Source organism: Cynara cardunculus (assembly GCF_001531365.2).
Source record: "Cynara cardunculus var. scolymus isolate 2C chromosome LG 17, CcrdV1, whole genome shotgun sequence".
NCBI lineage: Eukaryota > Viridiplantae > Streptophyta > Magnoliopsida > Asterales > Asteraceae > Cynara > Cynara cardunculus.
In genome coordinates, this window is record NC_037544.1 from 37,140,035 (window position 1) to 37,167,657 (window position 27,623).

Consider the following 27,623-nt stretch of genomic DNA (forward strand, 5'->3'; position numbering starts at 1 on the left):
TCATGGACTGTATAAAAATAATGAATGATCCGATCAGTTGACAAATTTGCGTAGGCTGGCAATCTCAGTTACTTGCATTCATAATCGTCAACACTTTCAGTTCAAGTTAACAGTTTGTTTTTAAAATGTAGAAATGACAAATTCCACGTAAACAAATTTTCATTAGAAACAAAATATAACATAAAATCAAACATACAAYCAATYKTTGCCGTTTTCGTAAACTGTYTAGCWTACTTWTYGGTGATTTTTCCTAAAACTTGAACTGAATGTTACTGATAACGTCATCGCTGGTTTGGAAGGCCTTGGCGAGAATATCAGTTGATATATCTGGTTTAGAACCAAAAACCACATTTGCAATCGGGATGACGCCAGGGTTCTGGCTACTCAATGCTGCAATTGCAACCGCGTTCGTCTTCCCGTTGTTTTTTTGGTAATGTACGAGGTTAACTGGGAAAACAAAGACGTCACCCTTATACAATACTTTGGAAATATGACGGTTTTCAGGGTTTGATGTGACAAATCCGACCTCCAAACTGCCTTCCAACACAACCAAGATTTCAGAAGCACGAGGATGCGTGTGAGGTGGGTTGATTCCCCATGGAGCGTAATCAATACGAGCCAWCGAGATTCCCAAAGTGTTGAGTCCTGGCAACTGTGTCACGGAAACAGGGGTCACCCTGGACCCCACAGGATTCGAGGTGTTTCCCATCATGTGGAGCCCACCAAAGTAGAAGTCACTGGCTTGAACCATARTCGGGTTTTTGCAAGTCATTCCGTTCACCAAAACTGCCATAATAAACGTAATTATAACATCAAAATCTAAACCAAAAGATCACAGAAAAAACAAATGAAAACAATCACGGTACCTTGGCCATTTGTGTCAGCAACACAAAAATCTTGAAGCGGACTATGATCCGCTGCCATGGCCATCGAGAAACCGAGAGCGAGAAGCATGATCGAGCCGAAAACACGTGCCATTGATAAGCCGAATGGATTCGAAAAAAGATCGATCGAGTTGTGATGGAATAGTTGTGAATTTAAGGTTGTTTTTATAGTGTGAGAAAGCAAAGAAGCCATGGATGAAAGGCTTCCATATGTTAATGCCGTCCGCGGATGATTGACTCAGTCAAACTACAAAGATCCAAAAGAGATTAAAAAATAGGTTTTTGTATGTGAAGCTTTGTGTTTGTTTCAAGCCGGCAAATAACATTAATTTTGGAATAATAATACGTTGTTTATTATGATCTATTGTTGGATCAGATAAATCAGATGAAGACATATTATTGTTTTATTTAATATAACTTTATATGATTCAGGTTTATCTTTTTTATTTGATGATATGTATTTATCTGATTGGTGGATTGGAAAAGGGACGATGAACACTGGGGCAACAGATTCTCATCCCCAATTTTCAGTTATTTTTCTGTTGTAAATGCTTTTAAAATGGCTTTGAATTAATGGATGGATTTAACACATGTAAAAGACAGATACCATTAAAAAAACAGATAAATACATTAGTCGTCAGACACGTACGACTAATGACGATATTTTGATTTATATAGTTCACGCTTAAAGTTCGTTCGGTTCACGGGATTTTATGAGATTTGAAATTAGATCCAATCCAATCTCGTATTTGGTTTAAGAAATGTTCGTAATTGAGATCCATAAACATAGATTTAGAAATCTCGTTGGGGTAATTGGAATTTCACGGGATTTGGTAGAATTTGTTTGTAATAATGTTTAAAATATGTTAAAAACATTGGTTTATAAAAACCAGTTACCAAAAAGTAATTTAATTATTGTTATAATTATTTATAATTTGTTTTTTAAATTATGTATAAAGAACGAAGTTCAATTACATTCTAAATCTTACAAACCAAACACCAATTACCTAATGATTAAGTGGTCAGAATGATTAAGAGGTTCTCATGATATAATGAAAATGAAATATAATTGTTCGGTAATTGTTTACAATGGAATTAAGATGCTTAATGGTTAAGTGATATTTAGGATACAAAATCATTCGGAAGATTTTATAACTATTAGAAGACAAGACTTTTTTTTTGTCAAACAAGATTCACCTCTTAACGATTCAAATGTTGACTCTTAATAAAACTATTAAGAGGTAAACAAACAACCCGTAAATAACAATTATAAAGAGTTTTTCAAATTTGGAGATTTTCATCTTCTCTCCTACTTTCATTTTGAAAAAAGTTGTGGAAAATCTGTTGAAACATAAATCCTAATATTTCCATTTTAGAGAATCTGTTAGTAGGTCTGTTCATTAGTTGACATCCATTGAATATGAGGGAACCGAACTGATCAATCATCCATTGGATGTTGGATTTTGTCAACTGATCCGATCCGATTAACATTGGATAACCGATCTAATCTAATCCCATCGCATGATTGGATTGGTTCGGTTCCATCAGATATTTTTATTGGATATCCATCAGATATTTAATGGATGATCCGTTGGGATTGGATTCATCTGGTGTGTTAATTCAATCAAATTCTCCACTATAATACAAATTGATTAATCACTTTTAATATGTGTTAAAACCAACACAAGAGAAGTTAAAAATTCAAAGACTCACATAAAACAAATTTTGATTTCATCAATTTGAAAATAAACTAATTGGATGATAGTTGGATGAACAACTAGATGATCATCGGATGATTAATTGGATGTTGATTGGTTCGGTTCGATTTTGGTCGGTTCTGTACTGTCATTCGAAATCGACTGGTTCAAATTGAATGTTGAAATTTTCAATCCAATCTGATCTAATTATGATCGGTAGGTTCTAATTGAATTAATCGGTTCCAATTGGATCGATTGATTTTCTACATGCCCTATCAGTTAGAAATGCATTAAAAATAATAGAAGAAAATTAAATTATATTAAAAAAATCAATCATCACGTGATTTAATCTTTTATCTTTTGAAAGCCCACTCTAATCACGTGAGAAAAAAACAAACAGTTTAACTAAACAATCAATGCTATTATCAGTAACCCATCCAATCAAAATTACTGGCGTAAACTCACCGGCGCCGCCGCTTAAAGCTTTCTCAGTGGCGCCGGAGAATCCACTGCTGTTCCTAGGTCGTCGGAGAAATGATGATTCTATGGGATTTTGATCGGACGATCATGGACGACGATAGCGATCGTTGGGTGGTGGTAGAAATGGGTTTGACCCAAATATTTAACCAGCTTCGCGAAACCTTGCCATGGAATTCTCTCATGGTTTGTATGATTTCCACGTTTTTCTATACTCTTCAACCGATTCGCAACACAATTTCAGTTTGCATAGAATCAATTAAATTGTGCTTTTGATGAAGAATGTGAAGGTTCTGGCGTTGCAAAATCAGCCGATTCAAAACCTATTTGATTGGAATTGGATGGCGTTTGGTTCTAATTTCAATTTGATTTTACTGTTAGGTTTCAATTTTAAAATTAGGGTTCTTCAAATTCATAATTAAAATCATTGATTGGATAATATTTTATGTTGTGTTTATTGAATTCAGGATAGGATGATGGCGGAGCTACATCCTCAGGGGAAAACGATCGAAGATATCGCAAACTGTTTGAATCGTGTTCGATTGCATCCACAGATTGTTTCCGCCATTAGATCAGCTCATGTTCTTGGGTATTTACTAATATATCATCTTCTTGGTTTGCAGTTTCTGATATGGAGTTGAAGTTCCGTTAGAAACCCAAAATTGATTAGGAAACCGGAATCGCCCATAATGCCTCACAGTCCCTCTTTGGTATTCATGATGAATATGGAAGTGTTATTCGTCATGCATCGCACATTATGGATGTGATATTCATCATGAATCACACATTCATGATGAATATGGATGTGTTATTTATCACGTATCGTACAATCATGATGAATATCATGTCCATATTCTTGATAAATATACCATATGTTGCGTTGTGGGCGGTTCCGGATCCTAAATCAATTTTAGGTTCTTAACGGAACCTATCTCTTGTGATATGAATGATTTTAAGGTGGTGATGATTTGTGATTGTTTCAGATGTGACTTGAAGGTACTTAGTGATGCTAATCAGTTCTTCATCGAAACAATCTTGAAAAACCATGGAGTTTATGGTTGCTTTTCGGAGATCATCACGAACCCGACTGTTGTTGATGAAGAAGGCAGGCTTAGAATCTTTCCTTATCATGGTTCAGCCATGGCACCTCATGGCTGCAATCTTTGCCCTCCCAATTTGTGCAAGGTAACCCAAATCATTATAACTATTAAACTCCACCCTAGTACAGTTGTTCGGCTAGATTTGGTTCATTTCCCAAGTCTATGTTGGAATCTCCGTACTTTGCCTAAAACGTTTCTAGATATTCTCACATGGTATCAGAGTCAATGTAAGGTCTACCACTCTAAGGACTTGACACACTAGTAATCAGTATTGTCAATGAGCCGAATTGAGTCGAATAGCAGGTTATTTGAGCTCGCCTCGAAAAAATAATATCAGGTTTTAACTCGTTTATTTGCTCAAGCTCGGATTTTCATATTTTGGTTATATAATTTGTAAACATATAAATATGTTCGACTCAAAAAAGTGTATGCTCCACTCGATTCGTAAAGTTTAATCGAGCTTTCGAACAAGTTTCATCGAACACTGATGTTATGGAGCTCGACTCGTTAAGTTAAGCGAGCTTTATTTATTGTTCGAGATTGATTCGAGCTCGAGAATTATTAATATTGAATTTTGACAAGTATCGATATTGAATTTTGTTTCGTTTTTCAAATGGGTCTGTTGAGCAACAATCTAACAGGGTTCCGTATATTCTAAACAGGGATCTGTATTGAATCAACTGCAAGATTCGAGGTCCGAAAATGGCAAGAAACACGTAATAATCTACATCGGAGACGGGGGAGGCGATTTTTGCCCAACCTTGAAGCTTGGAGAAGAAGATCATGTGATGCCAAGAAAAAACTTCCCTTTACATCATTTGATTTCAAAATCGTCTGTGCCCATCAAGCCACAAGTTCATGAATGGATGGATGGAGAAGAACTCAACAAGATTTTGCTTCGGCTTACTGATTCCGATTCAGCTGAAAAACAAACAGTCTTATAACTCTAATCTCTTATTCATTAAGACATAAATTATGAATTTGAGGTGTTTACTGAAAAACAAACAACACGTGAATGATGCGTGATAATTGAAGTCTTGTAGTTTTTAATCTTCATCGAGAGATTAAGTTGGTGTTGGTTTTTAGGGTAGTGGGTATGCGCGTTTTTCTGGGTAACCGTGGATATCTGATTCAGCTTATACTTATGTCGACTAATCGTATGGGCACTGAAAATAGCAGCTAGGAAAATCTCCAGTGGATTGATGAGACTCGAACTAGGGTATGAAACCGTTAACTTTTTTTTGGGACAATAGGTGTGTAGATTTGGAACTCAAAATATGTGTATATCAAACAGGGTCGTCCCTTAACATGTTAAATATGGGATTTTGAAGAGGGCCGCTGAGATTTTGGAGTCTAAATTTACATGTGTTTAGGGTCTTTTTATCGACATGTGTAAAACTATAGCCGAAATTATTTAGATTCAAACCATTAATTATTTGGTTTTAGGTTCAAATTATTAATGGTTCAGGTTTAGTTTCAGATTGTTAATCGTTTTAGGTTTAGCCCATTTTGTTCTTAACATATATATATTCGTTGTTATATCTCATTTATGCAACGTAGTCAAAAGTTTTGGATATAGCAGAGCCTTTAAAAAGATTGAAACGTTTCTGATATCAAGGCCACATTTTACATACAATTATTTTGGGAATTGCAACAACTTTTATTAAGGAGATGTTTGTTTACCTCTTAATAGTTATTGTTAAAAGTCGGTCTTTTAATTGTTAAGAGGTGAATCTTATTTGGCAAAAAAAAATTTGTCTCTTAATGGTTCTAAAATCCTCTGGATGATTTTGTATCTTGGTCCTCCCTTAACCATTCAGCGCCCTAATTCCATTGTAAAAAATTACCGAATAATTATATTTTATTTTGCACTATATCATGAGAGCCTCTTAGGGGCCGTTTACCCAAATGCTTATCCGGTAAGATCTTACCAATAAGAGTCAACACTATAATTTATTTTGATGCGTAAGATTTTCGTACATCAAAACGTATCGAATGCAACTATTTACTGGGTAAATGATTACCTGGGTAAGAGTCTTTATCTTTCTCATCGCTCTTACCCAGTGAGATTCTTGGCCCTTCTCATGTTCTTCCGATGATGAAATTTATACGTTAAGCACTTACCAAGTAAGTGTTTAGTAACCGGCCCCTTAATCATTTTTGACCACTTAATCATTTTGTACCAAACCATTCAGCAACTGCCAAACAACCCCAAGATAATCAAAATATAAAGGGTATATATCACTTGTGTTTCTAATTGATTTGAGCAATAAAAAGAGCATTTTCAAAGTACATATTCGTGATACTTGTTAGAACTTTTGAAATCTTAACCTGAAAATAAATCATATAACATTTTTCATGTACAATTCACGCCGATAGTGTTGAAGAAATCATGCGTCGATGTGGCTTTTGATTTTTGTGCCCGACAATTTGAACATTGTACCAATGAGATAAAACCGTAATAATAACTAGAGATGCATAATGTTTCATCGTTTTCAAACTTAAGACCGGGCCTTTCAAACCGATTTTTCATTAAGTAAAAAAACCGGGCCAGGTTCTGGAATCGAAGGAGTAAGTTTTCAGGTCAATCTTTAACTGGCTGAAAAAAGACTTTTCGGGTCAAACTTTGAACGGATGAAAAAAGAGTTGGCCTCGTTAGGCTTCAAGGCCGAACGTGGGTCTGGACTAGAGCTGCTAGTCCCAGGTATTTTCAAACCGAACTTCGAACTTGCAATTTTTTGTGCATCTCTAATAACGAGAAAAAGAAAAATAAACCACAGGGTAGTGTTTGATTGGTTTGAGTTTGGGCTCCAAAGGTCAAAAGTGTCTGGAGGTCACATGTTCAAATCCAAGGAGGAATAAAAATCCCCTTGTGGCTACGGATGTTCAAATATGATGACTTCGAGCTACCCGCATAGTAGGTGGTTGCCCTGTAATTAGTTGTCTCACATAATGGGTTGGATATACTGGTTAATAAAAAAAATGAATGATTATATTGACTATGATGTTTTTCCATTAAAACATTAAAAAAAATGGCGAATATTTAAATTATTTAGTTGGTAATTGGTATGTAACTATGTATTGGGCCGGGTCCAATGGGCTTTCTGTAAACGGGTCGAATGGGTTAAAGCGGCCCAAACCCGCGTTCATCTTCTTCACTCAAGTGACTCAACTACACTGTCCCAAGCTCACAGATCACAGCTTTGCATGATGCTTCATCTTCTCTCAAATCTCTGATCGTTTGTTCATTGTAATTTGAGATTTCAGGTTCAATTTCTATTATCTTTCTTTTGATTTGTGTAGGTTCTTCGTCAAATTAATTGTTCTATCTGAAATTATAGGTATATACTTTCGATTTGATTGTTTTAATCTGAAATTAGGGTTTCTACTTCTATCTGAATTTAGGTTTGCATCTTCAATATTCACCTGTTTCGGTTTGCCTCGATAGGTTTCTACTTTCTTTCTGAATCTAAAATAAGGGATGATTTTTGGTTGCTGGTATTGGTTTAACTAATCAACCATTTTCCTTCACCAATCAATCGTTCCTTCATTTTGTTGTAGTCATCCTTTGAAGGTTATCTGGCATTTTTGCATTTCAAAGTGATTAATAGGATCAAATTCAGAGACTGGGTTTATGAAATAGTTACAATTCTACATTTACCTTGTTTTCTTATAACAATTCTGGCAAAAATGGAAGTCTGGATTCATTTCGCAAACTCCGAAAATTGAATACTGTAACTTTGCACATCGTAACACTCCCTTCGTCTTCATATAGTTGTCGCTTTTACTATTTGCTAACCATCCGCATAATTGGATTGTTCTCATTCGATGCTACTCTCATATTGGCATCTCTCAGCTTTGTGAAAGTTTGAAATCTGCCGCTGTTGCTGCCATTGTTTCTCAGGCATGGCAATTGAGCTGTTAGTTTGTTACTGTAGATAGCTGAAACATGTGTTGGACTGTCCGTAAATGTGCTTTAACAAAAAAAAATTGCGTATTCCATATATATATAGTTTTATGGTATATCATTCATGGTTTTCACCTATCACATGTTACATTGGGATAAACTTGTGATGATGTGTGTGAAAATATGTGGAACACTGATGTATTACTCTCCAAAAGAGTCCTTGATGAGAGAATTGGGAGGTTCTAACGTATATAGAGGAGAAATGGTCCAAGTCTAGCTAATGTAGGATTCTGTCACGCTCCCTCCAACGGAGGCTAGATGGACACGATTGTCCTTGAGACCATGTGAAAATATGTGGGTCACTGTTATATTACTCTCCAAAAGAGCCCTCGAGTAGAGGAGAAATGGTCTAAGTCTAGCTGATGTGGGAATCTAACAGTGTGGGTGGGATGGTGTTGAAACCATGAAAGTACCCTTTAAATGTTAAATTTAGTTGGATGTAATTTTGTTTGGAGATTTTGATTTTACCTTCTCTATTTTGGAGATCAATGAAGAAACTGTTGAAGATCCTCTAAGATTCATGTTCTTAGATATATAAATATGCACCCTCGAGCCTCGACAGGGCGCATTTATCTCGCCCAGAATGAATACCGATTCGCCTAATTGCTCAGACCTTGAAGATCCAATTTTGGTCCATACAATTAGTGGCATTCTTAGTTCATCTTTATCCTCATGGCAATCCAAAAATATTGTTGGGTTTAGGGTTCGGGAGAAATCACAGTAACACTTGGATTAAAATATGAAATCATGTAGAATCACTTTTCTTAAGAAATATTTCGACCATTTATCCTTCTCGGGTTGCATGAAATTTTCTCGAGGATAATCTCAATTCATATTGTTGACTTAGGTAAAGTTTTGTATATTAAAACCAAGAATGAATGCACCTATGAAAGGTAGTCAGTTACAGGAAGTTATTGGGTGGTTAAGACAAACGGTTGTTTTACTAAATTCAGAAAGTGACCGGCCTTATGAGCCCAAGTCCTGCCTTCATAAACTAGCCAATAGCCATACCTTCTGAACTCAACATATCCTCTAAGTTCAGGACTTGGTATTTCAGAAGGCATATTGCTTTCTGAATCTTGCTTTTGAATGACATTGCCGGGGGCATTTCCCCTAGAACCCCACAAGGGGGTGCGGCCACCTTTGACCCCCGCCTTTTGGCAACACCCGTCTATCCCGGGTCTTAGTTAGCTTATAAAAGTGTACATTCTTCACCTCCTAACCCGTGTTAATGTGTTATAGCTTAACTACCAACCCCTTCATTCTCTTGTGAATCCAATTATATAAAATGGTCTGATGATTCACCACAACAAATTAGCATGCTATTTTTTATAGGTTACTTGCTAATTAAAAGCTTTGAGATAAGTTGGTTATAACCAAACCAAACGAACCCAGTACCTCCCACATGAGATGGGGTCTGGGGAGGGTAAAAAGTACATAGACCTGACTTCTACCCCAAAAAGTATGGCAGCTGTCCCCGTGAAAATACTGAAAAGAGAGAGAAGCATATATGATAAAGATTCGAAAAGTTGGTTATCTTGTAATGATAGTTTGTTTCTTTTATTCTTATACAGTCTACATAAACTATAATAGAAAAAGATGCAAAGCAACAAGGATGAAAAAACATATCGAGTTAGAAAGCTTGAGATAACAGATAAGAACAAGGGTTTCATGGAACTACTGCAGCAACTTACGGTGTGTGGTTCTGTATCAGACGATGAATTCCAAAAGCGATTCGAAGAGCTGCGATCATACGGTGATGATCATGTTATATGTGTGATCGAAGACACGAGTTCATCCAAGATCGTTGCAACTGGAAGCGTGTTTCTCGAGAAGAAATTTATACGGAGTTGCGGGAAAGTTGGACACATCGAAGATGTGGTGGTGGATTCGAGTGCGAGAGGGATGCAATTAGGGAAGAAAGTGGTGAGTTTTCTTGCAGATCATGCTTGTTTGATGGGTTGTTATAAGGTGATTCTTGATTGCAGTGTTGATAACAAGGCTTTTTATGAGAAATGTGGGTTTAAAGAGAAGGAAATCCAGATGGTTAAGTATTTCATTTGAAGATAAATTTAGAAATTTGGAGTTCGAATTCGTTAAATTCGAATCGAAAGCTGTCGTGTTCATAATTGAGGATCTTTGCTTCTCTTACTTTGGTTGCCTGTGTTTCCGTTAGTTGTCGTCCTGAACACGCTAGATTTTAACGGACTTCATTTAGTCGCGTTTGTCAATTTTCGACAGTTTTTTCTCTCTCTAATAGCCGTTACTTTTGTAGTAAATTGCTATGAGATTGTCCCGCTTCATCGTCACCTACGAGATTCTAGTTAGTCCGTTGTTGTTCTCTGAATTAATCGGCTAAACACAATTGCCAGCCTCTCCTTTGTGTGGCTTCAAACACTCACTAAGCCCCTATTGTGCCTGTGATTTGTTAATAATTTTGATTTTTGTCCCTATGGTTTGGATTTTATTGATATTTTCGTTCCTGAACTAATTCTTACCTTTAAGTACAATGGATCAAAACAATAAAGAATTGTAAATCATATGGACCAAAACAATGACAAATTGTAAATCATGAAAACAAAAATAGCAATTAATTTCTATATCATAGGGAAAAAAATCACAATTTTTGATAAACCACAAGGACGAAAAACGCATTTTTTTTTTGTGTTGAAGTCCAATTGAGAGGTAGAGGAAGGATCGATGTGAGAATGAAAGTTAAGATGAGAAATGTAAAAATGAATCTGGACCCCTGATTACCTTCAATCTCAAACCCACCTACGAGTCGGGTTTGATACGGGAATTGGTCTGGTCCATCTCATCCTAATGTGTGTCCAAGAGTGGAGATCTCTTCTTACGTTTCTCAACTTAACTCTTCTTCTCACTGGAATCCAATCCTCGAGGAGTATTTCAATGATTTTACTTATTTTTAATTTTTTTATGTACAACTTTTACTGTATTAAGACATCAAGCGCCAAAAGAGGTTTGAATTCCTTTAAAAAATTTGTGAGCAATGTATATATTTTTATTGTATTAGCTATATCTCCAATCTTACTTCCTACATTTAAGTTAAAAGATGAAATATATTTATATTAATGTGAGAAGTAAAATAATACATTATTATTATCATGCTCATTAATGTAGCGAGATACATATCGATTCTAATATTTTATTTTATTTATTTTTTTGCAATGTTATAACATAGTTTTACGTGGTTTTGAGAAAAAAACAATATTTTTATTTTTGAATAAAATTTAAATATGAAGATATCATAAAAAATTGAAAAAAAATATTGATATTAGTACCAAGTTAATTATTTAAAAAATTTCGTTTTTAATTGTGTATTTCTTTAATTCATTTTTTTATTTTTGTTTAATAACATAAATTTATAAAAATAATAATCAAGTATTTTGTTAGAAGTCAATGATTATCGTACTTATATTTTAGATTTTTTATATTTAAAAATAAGATATTTATTCTCTATTTAATTATGTTTATCTACAGTTAGTTACGCGAATCAAAACATGAAGCTTAAATAAGTTATACTTACGCATAATTTACTGGTAATCTTAAATTTTAAGTAATATAAATCAATAAACAGTACTTCATGCATAAAAAATGATTTTTAATTTTTTTTGTCAAATGCTTTATAATATAGCATAGATATATCTTATAGCTGATGTAGCTTTATCATTTTATGGGGGCATTATCCGTTAAAAAAGGGGGGTTTGTAACCAAGAGCTCCTAGCAACTTCTTGGATGGCTTACATTATCCCGTCCCAAAAACATTATGAGACAAATCAGATACACAAAAAATCCAATCCTCGAATATATTGCAACTCCTTGTTGCCGGACTCGAAACACTTGCATATTCGAGGCTAGCATATAGCTTAGCTATGAAGAGTAATCTTTCTCGTATACAATTTAATACAAAAAAGACAGACAGACAATAGACCCACATGATGTTACCACCAAAGCCAAAAGGTTAACCCAAACATACATGCATTTAAAACCTTCTGACATGTAGCTCAGTTGGCAAAGAGGTGAGATGACTTTTTACAAATATAAGTCAGGTCTTGAGTTTGATACAGGCCTCCGCTAACTCAGCAGCCAAGTGAACCAAAAACGCCCCCTTGTATTAGTGTCCTTGAAAGCAGGTTCCGTGTGGAACCCATGTTCGAAGTAATCAACTTTTTCTCCAAAATATTGTTTGCATTGTTTTCACATAACCAAAGAAATTGGATAAGTCAGATTACCTTTTGAGCTCATACACATCCCTAACTTTTGCCATCATCACCATCAACCTGCTAATCAAACCCACAAACCCACAAACCCAAACCTTCATTTCTCTTTCTTCTTTAACTTCAAAAAGACAATGCATCCATATACATACATATATATACACACACACACATATATATATATAACATTTATATATAATCACATAGTATATTACATTTACTGACCACAAACTCAAATGAAACAAATTCAAATCTACGTAACGGGATTAGACTCTTCGTTAGGAGTGATGATGGATTCACGACATACAGATTTCCAGTAACAGAAAAAAAAAATCGTTCGAACTACAAATACAAAATCAACGATGTTTTAAGAAGCTAAAATCAGAATTATCCGAGGAGGGGAGTATGTATATATAGATATATGTATATGTACATAGTGGTGCAGGTTGGGTTAGTATGTAATGTATAGGGCTACCTTTCTTAGTCGGTAGGAAGGGCCGGGGGTATTTTAGACATTTGTTCCTTTGGATTTGAAGTTAAGCTCGTGTCGACTCTTTTATGCACCTGTGCCGAGAAGAATCAGACGTCCATTGCCTGTGATTTTGAGTCATGTCTTTTTTTTCCGTAGTAATTCATACTTAACGATACATTATAAATCATGAGAGACATCTACCATCAAACTAATACGTTTGGCAGTGTCGGAACGCATCAGTTCTCCTTTAAACAGCATCTGTAATCAAAACACATCGGTCATTATTCCCAACAATGAATATATATATATATATATAGCCAAAGATTATTTAGAGAAGTGATAAATATTTTATAAGTAAAGAAGTGATCCTCGCCCTTCATATGGTCAATAATTACGGCTTTGACTGGTCAAAAAATTGCGGTTGTGCTAAAAATTGAAAGGGTAGTTTCTTCATGTTTACATATAAGCGGCAAAACGGGTTCATATATGAACCTATATGATTCACATATGAATTATATATCCATATATGAACTCATGTAATTCACATAAAAACTATTTTAACTGATTCACATATGAGCCCATGTACTTCACATATGAACTAATTAACTGATTATATATGAACATGTGGGTTCATATATGAATCAGTTAAATAGTTCATATGTGAACTAATTAACGGGTTCACATATGAACATATAGTTTATATGTGTATCACATGGGTTCACATATGAACCCGTTTGCCGCTTATTTGTAAAAGCTACGAAACTACTCCTCTATCTCCCGAATACCCATGCAAGGAATTATCCGGTGCTTCACGGTCAAAGCCGCAACTGTTGACCAGATGAAGGACTAGAATCACTTCTTTACATCTCAAATGTTTACCATTTCTCAAATGAACCTTTCCCTATATATATATATAGAGAGAGAGAGAGAGAGTTTATTTTACAAACCATAATCAATTTCGAGATATTTTTATGGGAAAAAATATATCATGATTCATTAATTATGATTGATATTATATGGAAGATGGCAAGTTCATTCATTATGATCATGATTTCAAAATAGAAAACAAAATGAAATCAGATATTTATTAGACTAGATGGATGGCTAAGATTGGTTTGTAAGAATTACATGGTTTCTAAAATAACAAACCTCCTCATACATATATACATATATATATATATATACACGAATAACTTCCAAATGCCATGGTACTAGAAATTCTGTACAAGATCTTTTATGATCCACTATGGTAATTGCTAAGCAATTGCCTAAGGGCCACGTAGGAGAAAAAGTGCTGATGTGGCACACTTTTGTATTAGAAATTATGGTTTTGGTAATTTCTAGTATTAATATCCACTACAATGAATTTCTAACACAATTTCTAAAGCGTCATGTCAAATTTAGCAATTATTCAAGAATTACCTTATGCGACAACAATTTCTACATAAAAAGCTATTTTTTAATCAAATAACAACAAAATTATAATTTATATCAAATATGTATCAGTTACATATATTTTAATCAAATAACAACAAAATTGCAATTACATATTATTTACTATAATCTAATACTCCCTCCGTCCCAAAATAAATGTCCACAATGAAAATGGCACACAGTTTTAAAATTGTGTAATTATTACAATTTTTAAATAACTAAAAGACACTTTTACCCTTGATAATAGAGAGAGAAACTATTTCCATCTCGTAATTAAGGGTATAATAGGAATGTGGACACTCAATCTAGACAAACTAAAACAGAAATGTGGACCCTCGATTTAGGACAAACTAAAATAGAAATGTGGACACTATTTAGGACGGAGGGAGTATCAAATATGTAACTTATAGTAAGATGTAATTGTAATTTTGTTGTTATTTGATTAAAATGTAGATTTTCATGCTGCTTCGTTACTTAAGAAATTATGTAGAGAAATTGTTGTTGTAGAGGGTAATTTCTGAATAACTGCTAAAGCTGACATGGCATTTTAGAAATTGTGTTAGAAATTTCACTGTATGATGCATTAATGGGTTACGTTGTGCAATGCATATTTTCGAACAATGCTGGTAAAACGTCTATGAGAAAAGATCGTCACCTCTGTATCGGGTGAGAACCAACGCAATAATACTCCAAGATGTACAACGGCAGGAATTAGTTTGAAAAGAAACGGTGTCGTCACCTGCACAAGAGAAATCTCATTAATGTGATCGCATTTGTTCGCTTTTGGTTCTCTAAATGGATATTCAAGAAACCATATTAAGCAAACTTAACTATGAAAACGTTACAAGCAACACCAAAAATAATGGTAAATTTTGGCATTGTTATGGAATTCATGTCAATCACCCTGAGAATTTGTGGTACTCCTTCCGTCCACAAATAAATGTCCACAATAAAAAAAACCAATTCAAGAATTGTGCAAGTATTAAACTTTTTAATTAATAGAATTACAACTTTACCCTGAAGCAAACCTTCTCTCTCTCCATCTCGTCACTCTTAAATATTCGTGCGTCTTAGTTAAAGGATAAACTTGGAAATTTAGTAAATTATAACTACTTATTTTTGAAAGTGGACGCTTATTTTAGAACAAACTATGTTTGTTTGCAGCTTATTCGGTTAGCTATATATGATTGTTTGGTACTGACTTAATAATATGGGAGGTGGCTTATTTAGTAAAGCTTCAACTAGGGAGCTTTGTGCAGAAGCAAGGTTTAATCCAAACATTCCCCTCCCAAATAAAAAATATGATTCTTCCATCTATGAAAATACCCTCCCAAGAAAAGAAAAAAACATTTCAAATCCATACCGACATATTAATCCACACAAATAGCTTTATCCATACATGACTTAATGGAAAACCAGCTTAACAGGCCCTTAAATAGAAATATGGATAGTTGTTTTAGGACTGAGGAAGTAATTTTGAAGTTGAAAACTGAATGGATTGACTTCCAAATGAAATTGCATCTCTCTCTCTCTTTCTCTCCATCTCATCAACTCTTAAATATGTGTGCATCATAGTTGAAGGATAATATTTGAAATTTAGTAAATTATAACTATTTATTTTTGAAAGTGAATACTTTAGGACGAACTCAAATAGAAATACGGACACTTTTGGGACGGAGGAAGTAGTTTTGAAGTTAAAAACTGAATGGATTAACGTCCAAATCAAATTTGCATCTCTTCCCTTCGTTTTTTTACTGTTACAGTGGACAGGAGGGGAGATCCAAGATAATGATGACAACTAACGTACCAGGCTGAGAGCTGTTGTGCCAAGAAGCAGTAGATACAATTTGCCCTGCAAAACAGGCAGTTGTCATCATGTAATGTTCCCGTTTTGAAATTGTAATGGAAAAAATTGAAAGTGCATGTTTTATGAATCACACAGCTATATGATTAGGGGCGTAAACAATTTGATCTTTTAACAAGCTACTCGAGCTCGAGCTTGATCATTCTCGAGCGCGAGTCGATCTCAAAAAGAAAATAGAACTCATTTAACTTAACGAGTCGAGATCCATGACACCAATGTTCTACTCGTGCCAATAAACAAGTTAACCGATTGCGAATTCAAACCCATAAACGAGCATCAAGCTCGAGCACAATAATTCAAAAAATATCCGAGCTCAAGTGAGCCCTACTCTGAAAAGCTATTCAAGTCGAACTCGAGTCTGGTATTATTTTTACGAGCCGAGCTCAAATAACTTACTACTCGACCCGCTCGGCTTGTTTACACCCCTAGATATAATAACCAAAAATTATTGTTATTTTGGGCAGGGAAGAAAGTGGTTGAATTGAAATATTACCTCAATGAGATGAAGATTAGAGGCACGACTTAGAAGGACAAAAGCAAATTCCCCGATTTGGGCAAGGGACATTCCAACCTACATCAAGTTATAAACTAAGGTTCATTTGTCAATAAAGCTAACAGAAACTATTAAAAGTACACGAGAAGTAGCATAAAACCCTTACAAGAAGAGCGGTCTTGTTGGTGTATCCAAATCCTTTGACTACTGTGGCAACTACTAAAGTCTTTATAACAACCACCATTATAACAGAAGCTAGTAAAATATCGATGTGGTTCCAAAGAAATTGAACATGAATAAGCATCCCGATGCTGGCAAGAAAAAGAGCAGCAAAGAAATTCCGAATGGGTTCAACCTGAAACAAAATGAGCTCCAAATTAATCAACAAAGTGCTTTCTCAATTATTAAGAAATGAGTTCCTTATAGAGTATGACACAATCAAAATGAAATATAACCATTTTCAAATACAGAAAAAGGAAAATCAGATCGTCATTTTAAGAGCTGGAAGGGAAATTAAAGCAACAAAAGTAAAGCAATGATTTTTTTTGTTGCATTTCTCACATTTTGATTGGGCAAGAATAAGAAAATAAATGCATTGTCATACTTGAATCTCGGCAAAGCTTAAGGATATATATACATATATGAAGCAAAACGTGACGAGCAAACTTCCCTGGTAGGAGGCAATTTGAAACTAGGATGGGTCAAATAATACTCCCTCCGTCCTACAATAAGTGTCTACTTTCCAATTTTACCCTTAATGATGAGATGGAGAAATTTGTTAATCCCTCTATTATTAAGAGTAAAATTGTCATTTAGTTAATTAAAGAGTGTAACAATTACGCATTTCTAAAACTATGTGCCTTTTCCGTTGTGGTGGTTTATTTTGGAAAGGAGGGAGTATTACATCACGAGTAACAATATATGTCAAGCAGCGACGGAAGAAAACTACAACTAAAGAAGATGATAATAGCAAAACTGAAAAGTTGAATAACAAGCTCAAAAGAGTTGGTATGCCGTAGGGCCAAAAAAGTGTAACGTGTAGAAGAAAAGACTGTTGGGTTGGGTTTCTGGGAATTCTTGATCAAAAGGCGGTAATACATGCATTAAAATTCTCTTAAGTAAAACTAGGCTCTATAGCAGAGTTCAAAACACAAGCTGTATGCAGTGAGTATTGAAGGCACATAAAACCCAAACCAAACCAAACAAGCATAGTATATCCCAACCGGTGGTGGGATCTGGTGAGTTGAGATGTATGCAGACCGGATCTCGACTCTTAAAGAGTAGAGCGGTTGTTTCCTTGAGGAACTCCAGCATGCGAGAAATGTGCAAAATAAGTCAAAAGTTACCCCAATGAAATAAAGGGACATAAAACCCCGCCACCTAAATTGTAAACCACGGAATCCGAGAAACCATCAAACAACAATATTTTACAAGGTCACCTAAGTTGTCAGTTATTTGACACACGATGTTTTTACTAAATGGGTCCTTGAAGCGTTTTTAAGTTCTAAGCATACCAGACACATTTATACTTGCTATTCATGAAAACCAAGCACAAATGTAAAAAATAATACAATAATTATTAGATCTACCCATAAGTTATCTTACTTGTTCAAGAGTATGCTGAGCAAGATCAGTTGTTGATATCATCACTCCAGCAGCAAAGCTACCCAATTCAAGGCTTAAACCCAGCTTGTCACTACACTGGATGATACAACAATTACGGTAAATAAGCATAGTGCATTTGCATAGCTAATCTCAATAGCATATCATAAAACAGTAGCAGATGGAAAACCAACCATTTGGCAAGGTATCCATCCCGAATAAGAGCAATAAAAATGACATGCTGCAAACTATCTGACCCAATAACCTTCATCTAACATATTGCTCCCTCCGTCCCAAAATAAGTGTCCACGTTTTTATATTAGTTTGTCCCAAAATAATGTTCACTTTCAAAAGTCGGCGTCTACTTCCAATTCTACCCTTAATTATGATATGGAGAAATTTATTACTCTCTCTCTATTACTAGGGGTAAGATTGTCATTTAGTTGATTAAAAAGTATAATAATTACACAATTCTAAAACTGTGCCTTTCTCATTATGGACATTTGTTTTGAGACGATGGGCCGCATCTGGCAAAAATACAAGTAATTACTAAGGAAAGATTGTTGAGTAATGAAGCTAACCGATGCAACTATCAAGCAGAAAGCCACAGACGCCAACTGATAAAGTTCATTGGTCTGCACATTGTCAATGAAATAACATCAAAGCATATGAATCAGAAGGAAGAGAAATTTGATCTGTTTAGGAATCTGAACCAAAAGAAATTGATCAGCCAGAAAGGGATACTGAATACCTGGGATTGAGATGATAGGCTTATCATAAGATTAAGAAACCAAGGAATACAAGTGCGGGATAATATCGACAAAACGGCCAAGAACGTAATCAAGGTCACCAACCTGATAAAACTAAACATTAGGGATGTACAGTGGAAGAAAGAGATTTAACAAAATTAGAGTAACAGATAAGTTACACATTTTCTTGCTAAAGCAACACAAGTACACAACACAAACATGCACCACACCTATCGTGCAACTACAAGGGGAATCTCCATCTGCCAAACCTTCAAGCTAAGCTGCAGTATCCCACTGCACAGATGACAGACGTAGCACTAGACTGGTAACTTCTCTTTTCACTTTCTGAATATGTGGTATAAGTTCGTGTTGTCATGCTTTGGCATAATACAAAATATAACCCACATTAATATGCATATGTGCTTCGCTAAGAATAAATCAAATGTTCTCCTACACAGTGGCATGCAGCTCACCGGTATATATCTGATTGGTTTTTTTGAAAACTGAGAATACAACATTTTATTTGCGCTTATGTGTGCATTTAGTAAAATCCGGAAAGTGAACATCCTATTCCGTCTTTATTAAACCATGAAAGCCAATAGGCAGACACAAAAGGTGCCACAAATAGCATGGAGCAACTGCTACCTGTGACTTGCAGATAAAGATAAGCCAAACACTCAACCGATTCATGAGAGGTTGCAGGTTTAATAGATGAACAGAGAACCAAAAAGATATTGCTTTGTGGTCGCTTTATTGATCAAAATATCACATTACAGAATCGTATGTACGAAAACTAATAGGAAGAAATATTCACAACATAAGCTTCACTAAATTATCTAAACCCACATCAAACAATAACATCAAGCCTTTCATCCAAAATTAGCCGGGTAAGGTAGAAATGGATAGTTGTAAATGGAGAAGAGTAGAGTAAGACACTAGAAGTAGCTCATGAGATAGTCACAGGGGTTCCAATCAAGTCAGAATACACACCTATAAAGATGTTTCACATCCAGACAACAGAAGTACTTGGTTTAATTTTTGGAATGTTGCAGAACTTCAGTTCAAGTTGCTGATGATGGTCAAAAGGTGATTAATTTAGGATGCTAAATCGTGAATCAATGGTTGATACCACGAGATGTGCAGTAAATGAGATTTGTAAGATTACTAGTACATTATGAAGTTCATACAGTTTTGCATATAGAGAATATGATGCCAATTTTTCACTACAGTAGTAGTTGATGCAGTTCTTCAGGTTCAGGTTCATTTACTTACGTCTTTGTCATTGATAACATGCCTTCAAGAACTCCAGAAGTACCACCCAGGATTGGAAGCAGTGCAAACAATAAACCCACCGCACAATCCTGGCACAGAAAGATACATCAAAACCAAGTTGTCAAATAGCCTAGGTGGCATGTGAAGCACCATAGCAACACTGTCTAGCAGTCTTCACTAATTGCTTTAACAATAAATGTCGATCATAGTTGCCTTTTCTACTACCACTGTGGCAAATAAAAAAGAAAGAAGAAACCAACCTGCAAAATAAGGGTACCAACAGTGACTTGCCCATACAGAGTGCTAATACTATTCTTTTCCATTAAAAACTTCAAAACCTGTGGCATGCCAAGACAAGGTGTCAGCATCACCCAAAAAGGGTAAAGTTAATTTGATAAATCTTAGTTGAGTCATTTTAATTTTTAACTTAAAGTCGATGTCTGCTTGTCAAATGATACCAATAGTCTAATATAAAATAATGTAAAGCATTTTTTAAACAATTAACTCTATGGTTGCCCGAATGAATAAAGATTAATGAAGGAGAATTTTCGAAAGAAGAAAGTTCCCTACAACTAATTTGAACTTCAGCACCACAATTGGCTGTCAAGCTAACTCCATCAAAGGAGAAAAATAAATCAGAAGGCATATATAGTTTGGTAAAGTACAACCAAGCCCCAAGTGTAAAATACCTCTTTATAGGTGAGCTCAAGTACGCAAAAGCTCAGCCCCAACTTCTCATTAAGAGTGGCCACATTTTTCGAGTGAATTCCAATGCCAATCAATTCTAATGAATAGCATAACAAATATCTATGTTCCAAGAGCATTGACATTCCCAACATATATGCACAGGTTACCAGATGAATGTGATTGTTGCTTACATGAATTAACTTAAGTAGCTAAAACCAAGCCAAGTCTAAGAAGGAATTCTAATATCATTTGTGATGATGAGTGCATACTAAGAACAAGAGACACTTGAACACTAGCAATTGATATCAATAGTTTTATAATAAAGAATTTAATTGATAAACCTACTTTAAGTTTTTAACTGTGCCACATTGAGCAGGACATTTACCTCATCTTATGGCTAGGGTTGAATAGAGCTCAGAAAGTTGAACTACTTTCGGAAACATGATCAGATTAGAGGACAAGTTTCAAAGAATTGCACCCCTTATACAACTTCATATAAAGAATCTCACAAGTAGGTGTTGTCTATATTATAATGCTGCTATAAAAAATTAATAAATAACTTGAAGAATTCACTTATGCCATATATAATTACCACTGCCGTTGATGACATGGAAAGGAAGGCACCGACAAATACACCTTCAGAAGCTTCACCACCACATAACTGCAAAAGAAATCAAGAACACAAATCAAATAACATGAAGGTAATATCAATGGTCTTTCAACTATGCTATGCTATTAAATCTCCAATCATCCTATTATTTGATGAGAGAATGGAAGATCATAACTATCCATGTCCACTGACATAATTTTCAAAGTTTTGAATAGCACCTAACATGTGACTAATTCTACCGAGCAAATTACCATTTAAGAAGCATACACCTCGACAACCTTGTAACAAAAACCAGATAAATCTGATAAAATAAATGCATACCATAGCAATTACTCCAGACAAGCACATAAAAAGAAATATCTGTAGCAGACCTCCTAAGACAGCAACTGCTCGGACAACACGAAGCTGCAATCATGTAACAGTGAGGACTCGATTACAAAGGTGTCACACAGAGAGAGACCAAAAACATTTTTAATTTATGTGATTCTTTCTCTGTGCGTGTGTGAAAATAGGGGATGTTGGGGTATGTGTGGGTGGTTAGAAAACCTTTGCTGATGAGAACTCCAGGCCCAATGCAAAAAGAAGAAAAATTACACCAAACTGAGCAACAGTCTCAACCTGCATGCATATATCAACAAGACATTAGGATCAATGTGAAGTTAATATGATTATATGACAATTCCCATGAGAGTAAAATTGGATGCTCATAATAATTTATAATAATCCTCATTAAGACAGAGATGATGTGACATACCTGAACCAGTTCATTAACAAAGCTAAGTCCCCCCGGTCCAATCACCGATCCTGCTAGCAAATATCCTGTAATAACCTGCATGGTTTTAAAGCGCAAAGAAATGTTAGAACTATGAAAGACGGTTCTCCATTTAATACATGTCTTAAAAAATATGATAACCCCATAAATAAAGTCTCTGTGTCAGGAAGAGCCTTATTTAATATTATACAAAAATTAAGCAAAAAAGGAGAAAATATCAAATTACTAAGTAATTGATAAAGCATTAATAATGACCAGACCGGCTGCCCAGCACAAGCAAATGCAATCCCACCACAAGTTGCAGAGACAATGACGACAACCAAATCAGATATCAACCTGTCAAAAAGTAACAAGAAGAGTATGCATCAGCTACCAACCTATAGAAAATTTATGGGACATAGACGCAATAACAGAGAAGATGCACAAGTCGAAAGACTCAGTGTTTCATTGGGTGGGGTTGAAAGACATACCTTAGGTCTAATTGTAGCACAGGATACTTAGACTTGGGATTGGACATGATAAAGACATTGTCCTGAGCAAAGATTGAAAATACAAGATCAACTTCTCAAAATTGAATTTGGATTTCATATATACACACACATGCACCAGCAAACACAAAAATGGAAGAACAATTTATTCTAAGGACTTCACTTGATACACTACCTGTCCATCTGCTGGTACATCATATATAAAGTTAAACTTGAAAGAATAAAAATTACCTTGCTATCTATCAGTCTTGGTGTATCTTCAGGACGGTTCTCATTATCCAAATTGAAGACATCATGAAGCTGAAATGACCTAAATTACAAGTAACATAAAGATCAGGTATATTAAACTATTGACTTCCATAACCAGGGAGCAAGAGAATCAAGGAACATCTCAGATTTGTTCTCATCCAAATTGAAAACAACCATATTGGAAGAGCTACATGGATCACAATCATGCACTCTGACTTGTACACAAAAAGAAAATTTTATACAAACAGCAGCACATACTTCTCCTCTTTGCTTTCATTTCTCTTCGACTTGACTCTAGCAACAGTTTCCAGAACTGCCTGACATGTGAAACGTGTCAGCAAATAATGAGAGAGCCATTACTGACTCCATTCCTAGGAAAAGAATTCTAGAAAATTTATGTAAAAGCCAGTGTTTTCCTAGTAGAAGATAGATAATGATTTTGCTACTACTTTCTTAACAAAAAAATTTCAATTTGCAACTACAATAACTTCTCACAAAACTTTGGTCCTAGTACTTTTTGTTCTTGAGCATTTTCGTGACAAAATTGTCAGTGGCATTTACTTGATGGGAGGGAGAAACGAAGATTGGATCCACAATGTGATTAAACTTGCAAGATAACAAATTTCGTAGGTCAAATCTATGGATCCCTTTGGCAGAATCATAGCTAAGAAATGATCGAATCATGATACATTTGGGAGAGTCCCAATAGAAATCTCAATTGTGATCATGCGTCCATAATGTACAGGACATTCGTGGATAATTGGATATTCAAGGGGTCTCCAAAACATGTAAAGGTTAAGCCAACTGACAGTTAGTATTGGTTATTAGCGACAATAACGATCCCTTCTAAACCCTAGACATGCAAGGATCAGTTCATATTTTGATGATATGAAAGGTCACAACATCATATGAGTATGACCTACACCTAAGTAAACAAGGTTATATTTAGAAAACCCATATTTGATTGCTCATTAAAGACCATGCAATGGATTTTCATGCGCTGGGTTTGGTTGGTTAGCCAACAAGGTTGAAACTTCCATGAAAACAATCCAAATCTTAAAACTCTATCACACACCTGTTGCCCTGCCACACTGTTATTGAAGCTCCCAGGATCAGTACCTGGGTAAGAGTGATAAAGGAACACGTTACCAACTTAAGCACAGTAGCTTACGTTTCATTAATGCATAAACCCAAATTTTCAATTAGGACTTCAAAGTAACGATATTCATACACGAAATTCCTAGTGTAAGTAAATAAAACACATGATATCGGAATGTACCTAAATGTCTGCCCTAAATAGCTCAAAAAAAATAAGAACGTATGATTCTCTACTCTACATTCTCAAACTAAATCAGAAGTAACAATCAAACTAAACCTAGCAAAAACATCATCATTGTTAAAATAAACAAAAGAAACAAAAAATTCAAGATCTAACTAACCATCGGACTGTTCATCATTCTCAGGAAACTCCTTCTCAAGAGCACGATCAAGCATGCCAGCAAAGCTATCTTCCTTAGATCTATTTGATCCAGTAGTAGTGACATTAAGGACTCCAACGTCTTCGTTGAAAATTAAGGAATCTTCGGCAGCAAGTAAGCATATAAAGCAGAGAAGATCGAGAAGGAAGAGAGGGAGAAGTGATTTTCGCAACATTATGAGGTTGTAGAGAGATGAAGATGAAGTGAGGAAGGAGGCGTTGGTGAAAGGCAAGAGTGACCGGCGGCGGCGGTGGTGACGACGGCGAGGAGTGGGCGGAGTGTGGCGGAGTGGGAAGTGGAGAAAGGGACTTGAGTGCTGCCGCGGATCGGGGGTGAAGAGAAGTGAGATTGTATGCTTTTCAATTCACGCAAATTTGGGTTGCCGTTCTGGTAGGTAAAGCTTCGTGGATCCAACAAAATTTCCAACACAAAATATAATTTATATGATTTTAATATAAAAAAAAATTAAAATTAATTACAATTTAAAAATATAAAAATAAAATTATGATAATTATYGAGTTCTAACAAAATAATTAATTATTATCTTTATAAAAAGTTGTATTATTAACAAAAAAATATATATGAAAATCTCTAAATTTTAGGAAAATCTTTAAAACTCCACATAAAGAAAAATAGTATTTAATTATTTCTCACCAATAAGAGATGTTGAAAATAAATTTTTATGAAATAGAATTAGGGGTTGTTTGGTAATTATTGAATGATTTGTTGCAGAATGATTAAGTGATCAGAATGATTAAGAGGATCTCATGATATAGTACAAAATGAAATATAATTGTTTGGTAATTGTGTACAATGAAATTATGGCTCTTAATGGTCAAGGGAGATCCAGGATACAAATTTATTAAGAGGGTTTTAGAACCATTAAGAGACAGACTTTTTTTTGCCAAACAAGATTCACCTCTTAACGATTCAGATGTTGCCTCTTAATGAAACTATTAAGAGATAAACAAACAACCCCTAATATTTTATCAAATATATAGAATAATTTAATAGTAAAATTGTTAAATTAGAGTAGATGTTGGAGTTGAACGTAATTATTTTAGAGGTTTTGACGTTTAATATTCAGTAACAAATAACTGTTGGAGATACTCTTACATGGTAAGAGGCACATAAAGACCGAAAAACTTACCCAGTGAGTGAGATTTTTTACCCAATAAGTGACGGGAAAAACTCTTACTCAGCAGGTAATAAACGTTTATCAACAATTAATTTTGAAGGTCAAAAATATTATTTGGTAAGATAAACAAGAATAATGACTCTTACTATATTGGTCCTTGTACTTTTTGACTGTATAGAAGACAAAAATCGATAAAACGACGAAATTGTTCCTTATCTAATAGAATTTTTAAATGCCTTGAGAGATAGCTCCTATTTGTGGTGTACAATTTTGTATCGATGGTTCAAATCCTTCTCTTTCTGTTTCCTTTGATGGAGAGACTAAGGGGTCGTTTACCAAATTTTTACATGAGTAAACACTTATCAAGTTAGATTACCTTAGCATATGAATAAGGCAAAGACAAAAAATCTTATCCGGTAAGAACGAGACATGGATCGAAAGTCTTACCTAGTAATGAGGGCAATGGCTTGGACCACAATTAGCACTTACCGGGTAAAATTGTTGCATACGATACCGTTTTTGTTGACCAGAATCTTACCCGATAGGTAAATGGCAGTGTTAAATTCTACTGATAAGTGCTTACCGAGTAAGTGTTTGGTAAACGACCTGTAAATTCAAACATTTTTTTAAACTACGATACTTGTAATTTCAAAGCCTTTGATGTTTAAGCCCAAATAATTAATAGTAGAGCCCATGGCCCATGGCCCAAAAAATAGCCCATCTATAAATTCTTCCTTTTTCAGTAAACTACATTTTAGTCCCTGTGGTTTAAGATAGGGGTACTTAAGAAACCGACTAACCCGAACAAACCGGCCAACTCAACCTGAAAAAACTTTAAAAAAAAAATCAAATTGAATTAACCTGACACATAGTTGATACAAAATTAGACCAAATAACATCTATTAGGATTTGGGTTGGAATTAGATTAGAGCTATTTGAACCTAACCCGATGTTTTCATATACGATGGATTTAATATGATTGTTAAGTTCTTAATTAATATATATACATTTGATATTAGAACAATCCGTAATTAACGTTATTCAAAATTATGTTACAATTTCAAACGTAATTTTACTTTCTTATTTACATGAACCATTAACATTCTTTTTTGAGTTTGTTAGTTTTTTATATGTTTTCAGTTTAATTTTACTCCGTTTTATAAAATGATATACCAAATTTCAACCCAACTCACACAGTGTGCATTAGGTTGGGTTGAAGTTTTGTTCGGATCGAGTTAGGTTGAGATTTATCAAACCACAAACATTGGGTTGGATTATTCAAATGTCTCCAACCCGACCAACCTAACCCATATGCAACCCTAGTTTATAATTTATTTCTATAGTTTATAATTTACTATTGCTTTTGTCCAAGTGATTTACAATTTATACTTGATAGTAAACTGTTGACACAGTTAGCCTTAAAGACAAAAACAACAACGAATTACAAATCACATGGGTAAAAAAAATAGCTTTAATTATTACTTGTTCCATAGGCAAATACATTTTATTTTGGTGAAATGCATGTAAAAAGGATCATAAAGTGTTTAACAGTTAAAATACAAAAGACCAAGAAAAACCTTTGAGAGAGGGGAGAGGAGGGGAACGACCGAGTAGTGGCACGGGACTATTATGTCAAAGCTTTCAGTTTCAAAAACGATATAGTTGCAACGTATCTTTTTCCCCAATTGATAGAACCATGAAACGATGACCCATACCACTACATGAGTCAATATAGGTTTGCCCTGAATATATATAACAAATTCTTACAATTAAATATTCATGGTTATTACTTGAGCCTTCTCCTATAACCAATCCCACAAAACAAATAGACACTTTAGTCAAGAATATACCAATAGATGAGGACCAAATAATTTTCAAATGAGTAGGGGGTGCATATATATATATATATATATATATATATATATATATATATATATATATATATATATATA

At 34.8% G+C, this 27,623-nt stretch overlaps 4 protein-coding genes across 5 annotated transcripts; 2 read left to right on the forward strand and 2 right to left on the reverse strand.

The window, feature by feature from the left end:
* Positions 1-250: 250 nt before the first annotated feature.
* On the reverse strand, positions 251-1,016 carry LOC112500677 (putative germin-like protein 2-1). Its single transcript, XM_025104222.1, has 2 exons — positions 867-1,016; positions 251-786 (listed from the first exon to the last, which is right to left on the reverse strand). The coding sequence occupies exons 1-2, from the start codon at positions 976-978 to the stop codon at positions 251-253; spliced, it is 648 nt and encodes a 215-aa protein (XP_024959990.1). The 5' UTR covers positions 979-1,016.
* Positions 1,017-2,967: 1,951 nt separating this feature from the next.
* LOC112500707 (thiamine phosphate phosphatase-like protein) lies at positions 2,968-5,240 on the forward strand. The gene is made up of 4 exons (XM_025104264.1): positions 2,968-3,244; positions 3,526-3,647; positions 4,042-4,243; positions 4,821-5,240. Exons 1-4 carry the CDS (start codon positions 3,116-3,118, stop codon positions 5,100-5,102), a joined length of 735 nt encoding a protein of 244 aa, XP_024960032.1. The 5' UTR covers positions 2,968-3,115; the 3' UTR covers positions 5,103-5,240.
* A 2,102-nt stretch (positions 5,241-7,342) lies between these two features.
* On the forward strand, positions 7,343-10,397 carry LOC112500534 (glucosamine 6-phosphate N-acetyltransferase). The gene is made up of 2 exons (XM_025104037.1): positions 7,343-7,425; positions 9,700-10,397. Exon 2 carries the CDS (start codon positions 9,725-9,727, stop codon positions 10,187-10,189), a length of 465 nt encoding a protein of 154 aa, XP_024959805.1. The 5' UTR covers positions 7,343-7,425; positions 9,700-9,724; the 3' UTR covers positions 10,190-10,397.
* A 2,172-nt stretch (positions 10,398-12,569) lies between these two features.
* Positions 12,570-24,789, reverse strand: LOC112501307 (K(+) efflux antiporter 4). 2 transcript variants are annotated; one of them, XM_025105024.1, is made up of 21 exons: positions 24,495-24,708; positions 24,131-24,174; positions 23,314-23,372; positions 23,038-23,116; positions 22,789-22,850; positions 22,579-22,654; positions 22,301-22,375; positions 22,093-22,164; positions 21,868-21,951; positions 21,529-21,597; positions 20,510-20,587; positions 20,250-20,338; positions 18,980-19,082; positions 18,810-18,863; positions 18,232-18,327; positions 16,793-16,981; positions 16,627-16,704; positions 16,077-16,121; positions 14,925-15,008; positions 13,037-13,093; positions 12,570-12,957 (listed from the first exon to the last, which is right to left on the reverse strand). In XM_025105024.1, exons 1-21 carry the CDS (start codon positions 24,706-24,708, stop codon positions 12,943-12,945), a joined length of 1,722 nt encoding a protein of 573 aa, XP_024960792.1. In that variant the 3' UTR covers positions 12,570-12,942. The 2 variants fall into 2 exon arrangements, with proteins under 2 accessions (XP_024960792.1, XP_024960791.1); XM_025105023.1 differs by having other exon boundaries at positions 12,570-13,093; positions 24,495-24,789.
* Positions 24,790-27,623: the final 2,834 nt, after the last annotated feature.

Bases quoted from the DNA above. Each gene is read 5' to 3' on its own strand.
- LOC112500707 (XM_025104264.1), top strand. From the start codon at position 3,116: ATGATGATTCTATGGGATTTTGATCGGACGATCATGGACGACGATAGC. The intron at 3,648-4,041 runs GTATTTACTAAT...TGATTGTTTCAG, and splicing joins AGATCAGCTCATGTTCTTGG to ATGTGACTTGAAGGTACTTA. The intron at 4,244-4,820 runs GTAACCCAAATC...TATTCTAAACAG, and splicing joins GCCCTCCCAATTTGTGCAAG to GGATCTGTATTGAATCAACT.
- LOC112500534 (XM_025104037.1), top strand. From the start codon at position 9,725: ATGCAAAGCAACAAGGATGAAAAAACATATCGAGTTAGAAAGCTTGAG.
- LOC112501307 (XM_025105023.1), bottom strand. From the start codon at position 24,708: ATGTTGCGAAAATCACTTCTCCCTCTCTTCCTTCTCGATCTTCTCTGC. The intron at 18,864-18,979 runs GTATTCAGTATC...GACAATGTGCAG, and splicing joins GCCTATCATCTCAATCCCAG to ACCAATGAACTTTATCAGTT. The intron at 16,705-16,792 runs GTAAGGGTTTTA...AACTTGATGTAG, and splicing joins CCAACAAGACCGCTCTTCTT to GTTGGAATGTCCCTTGCCCA.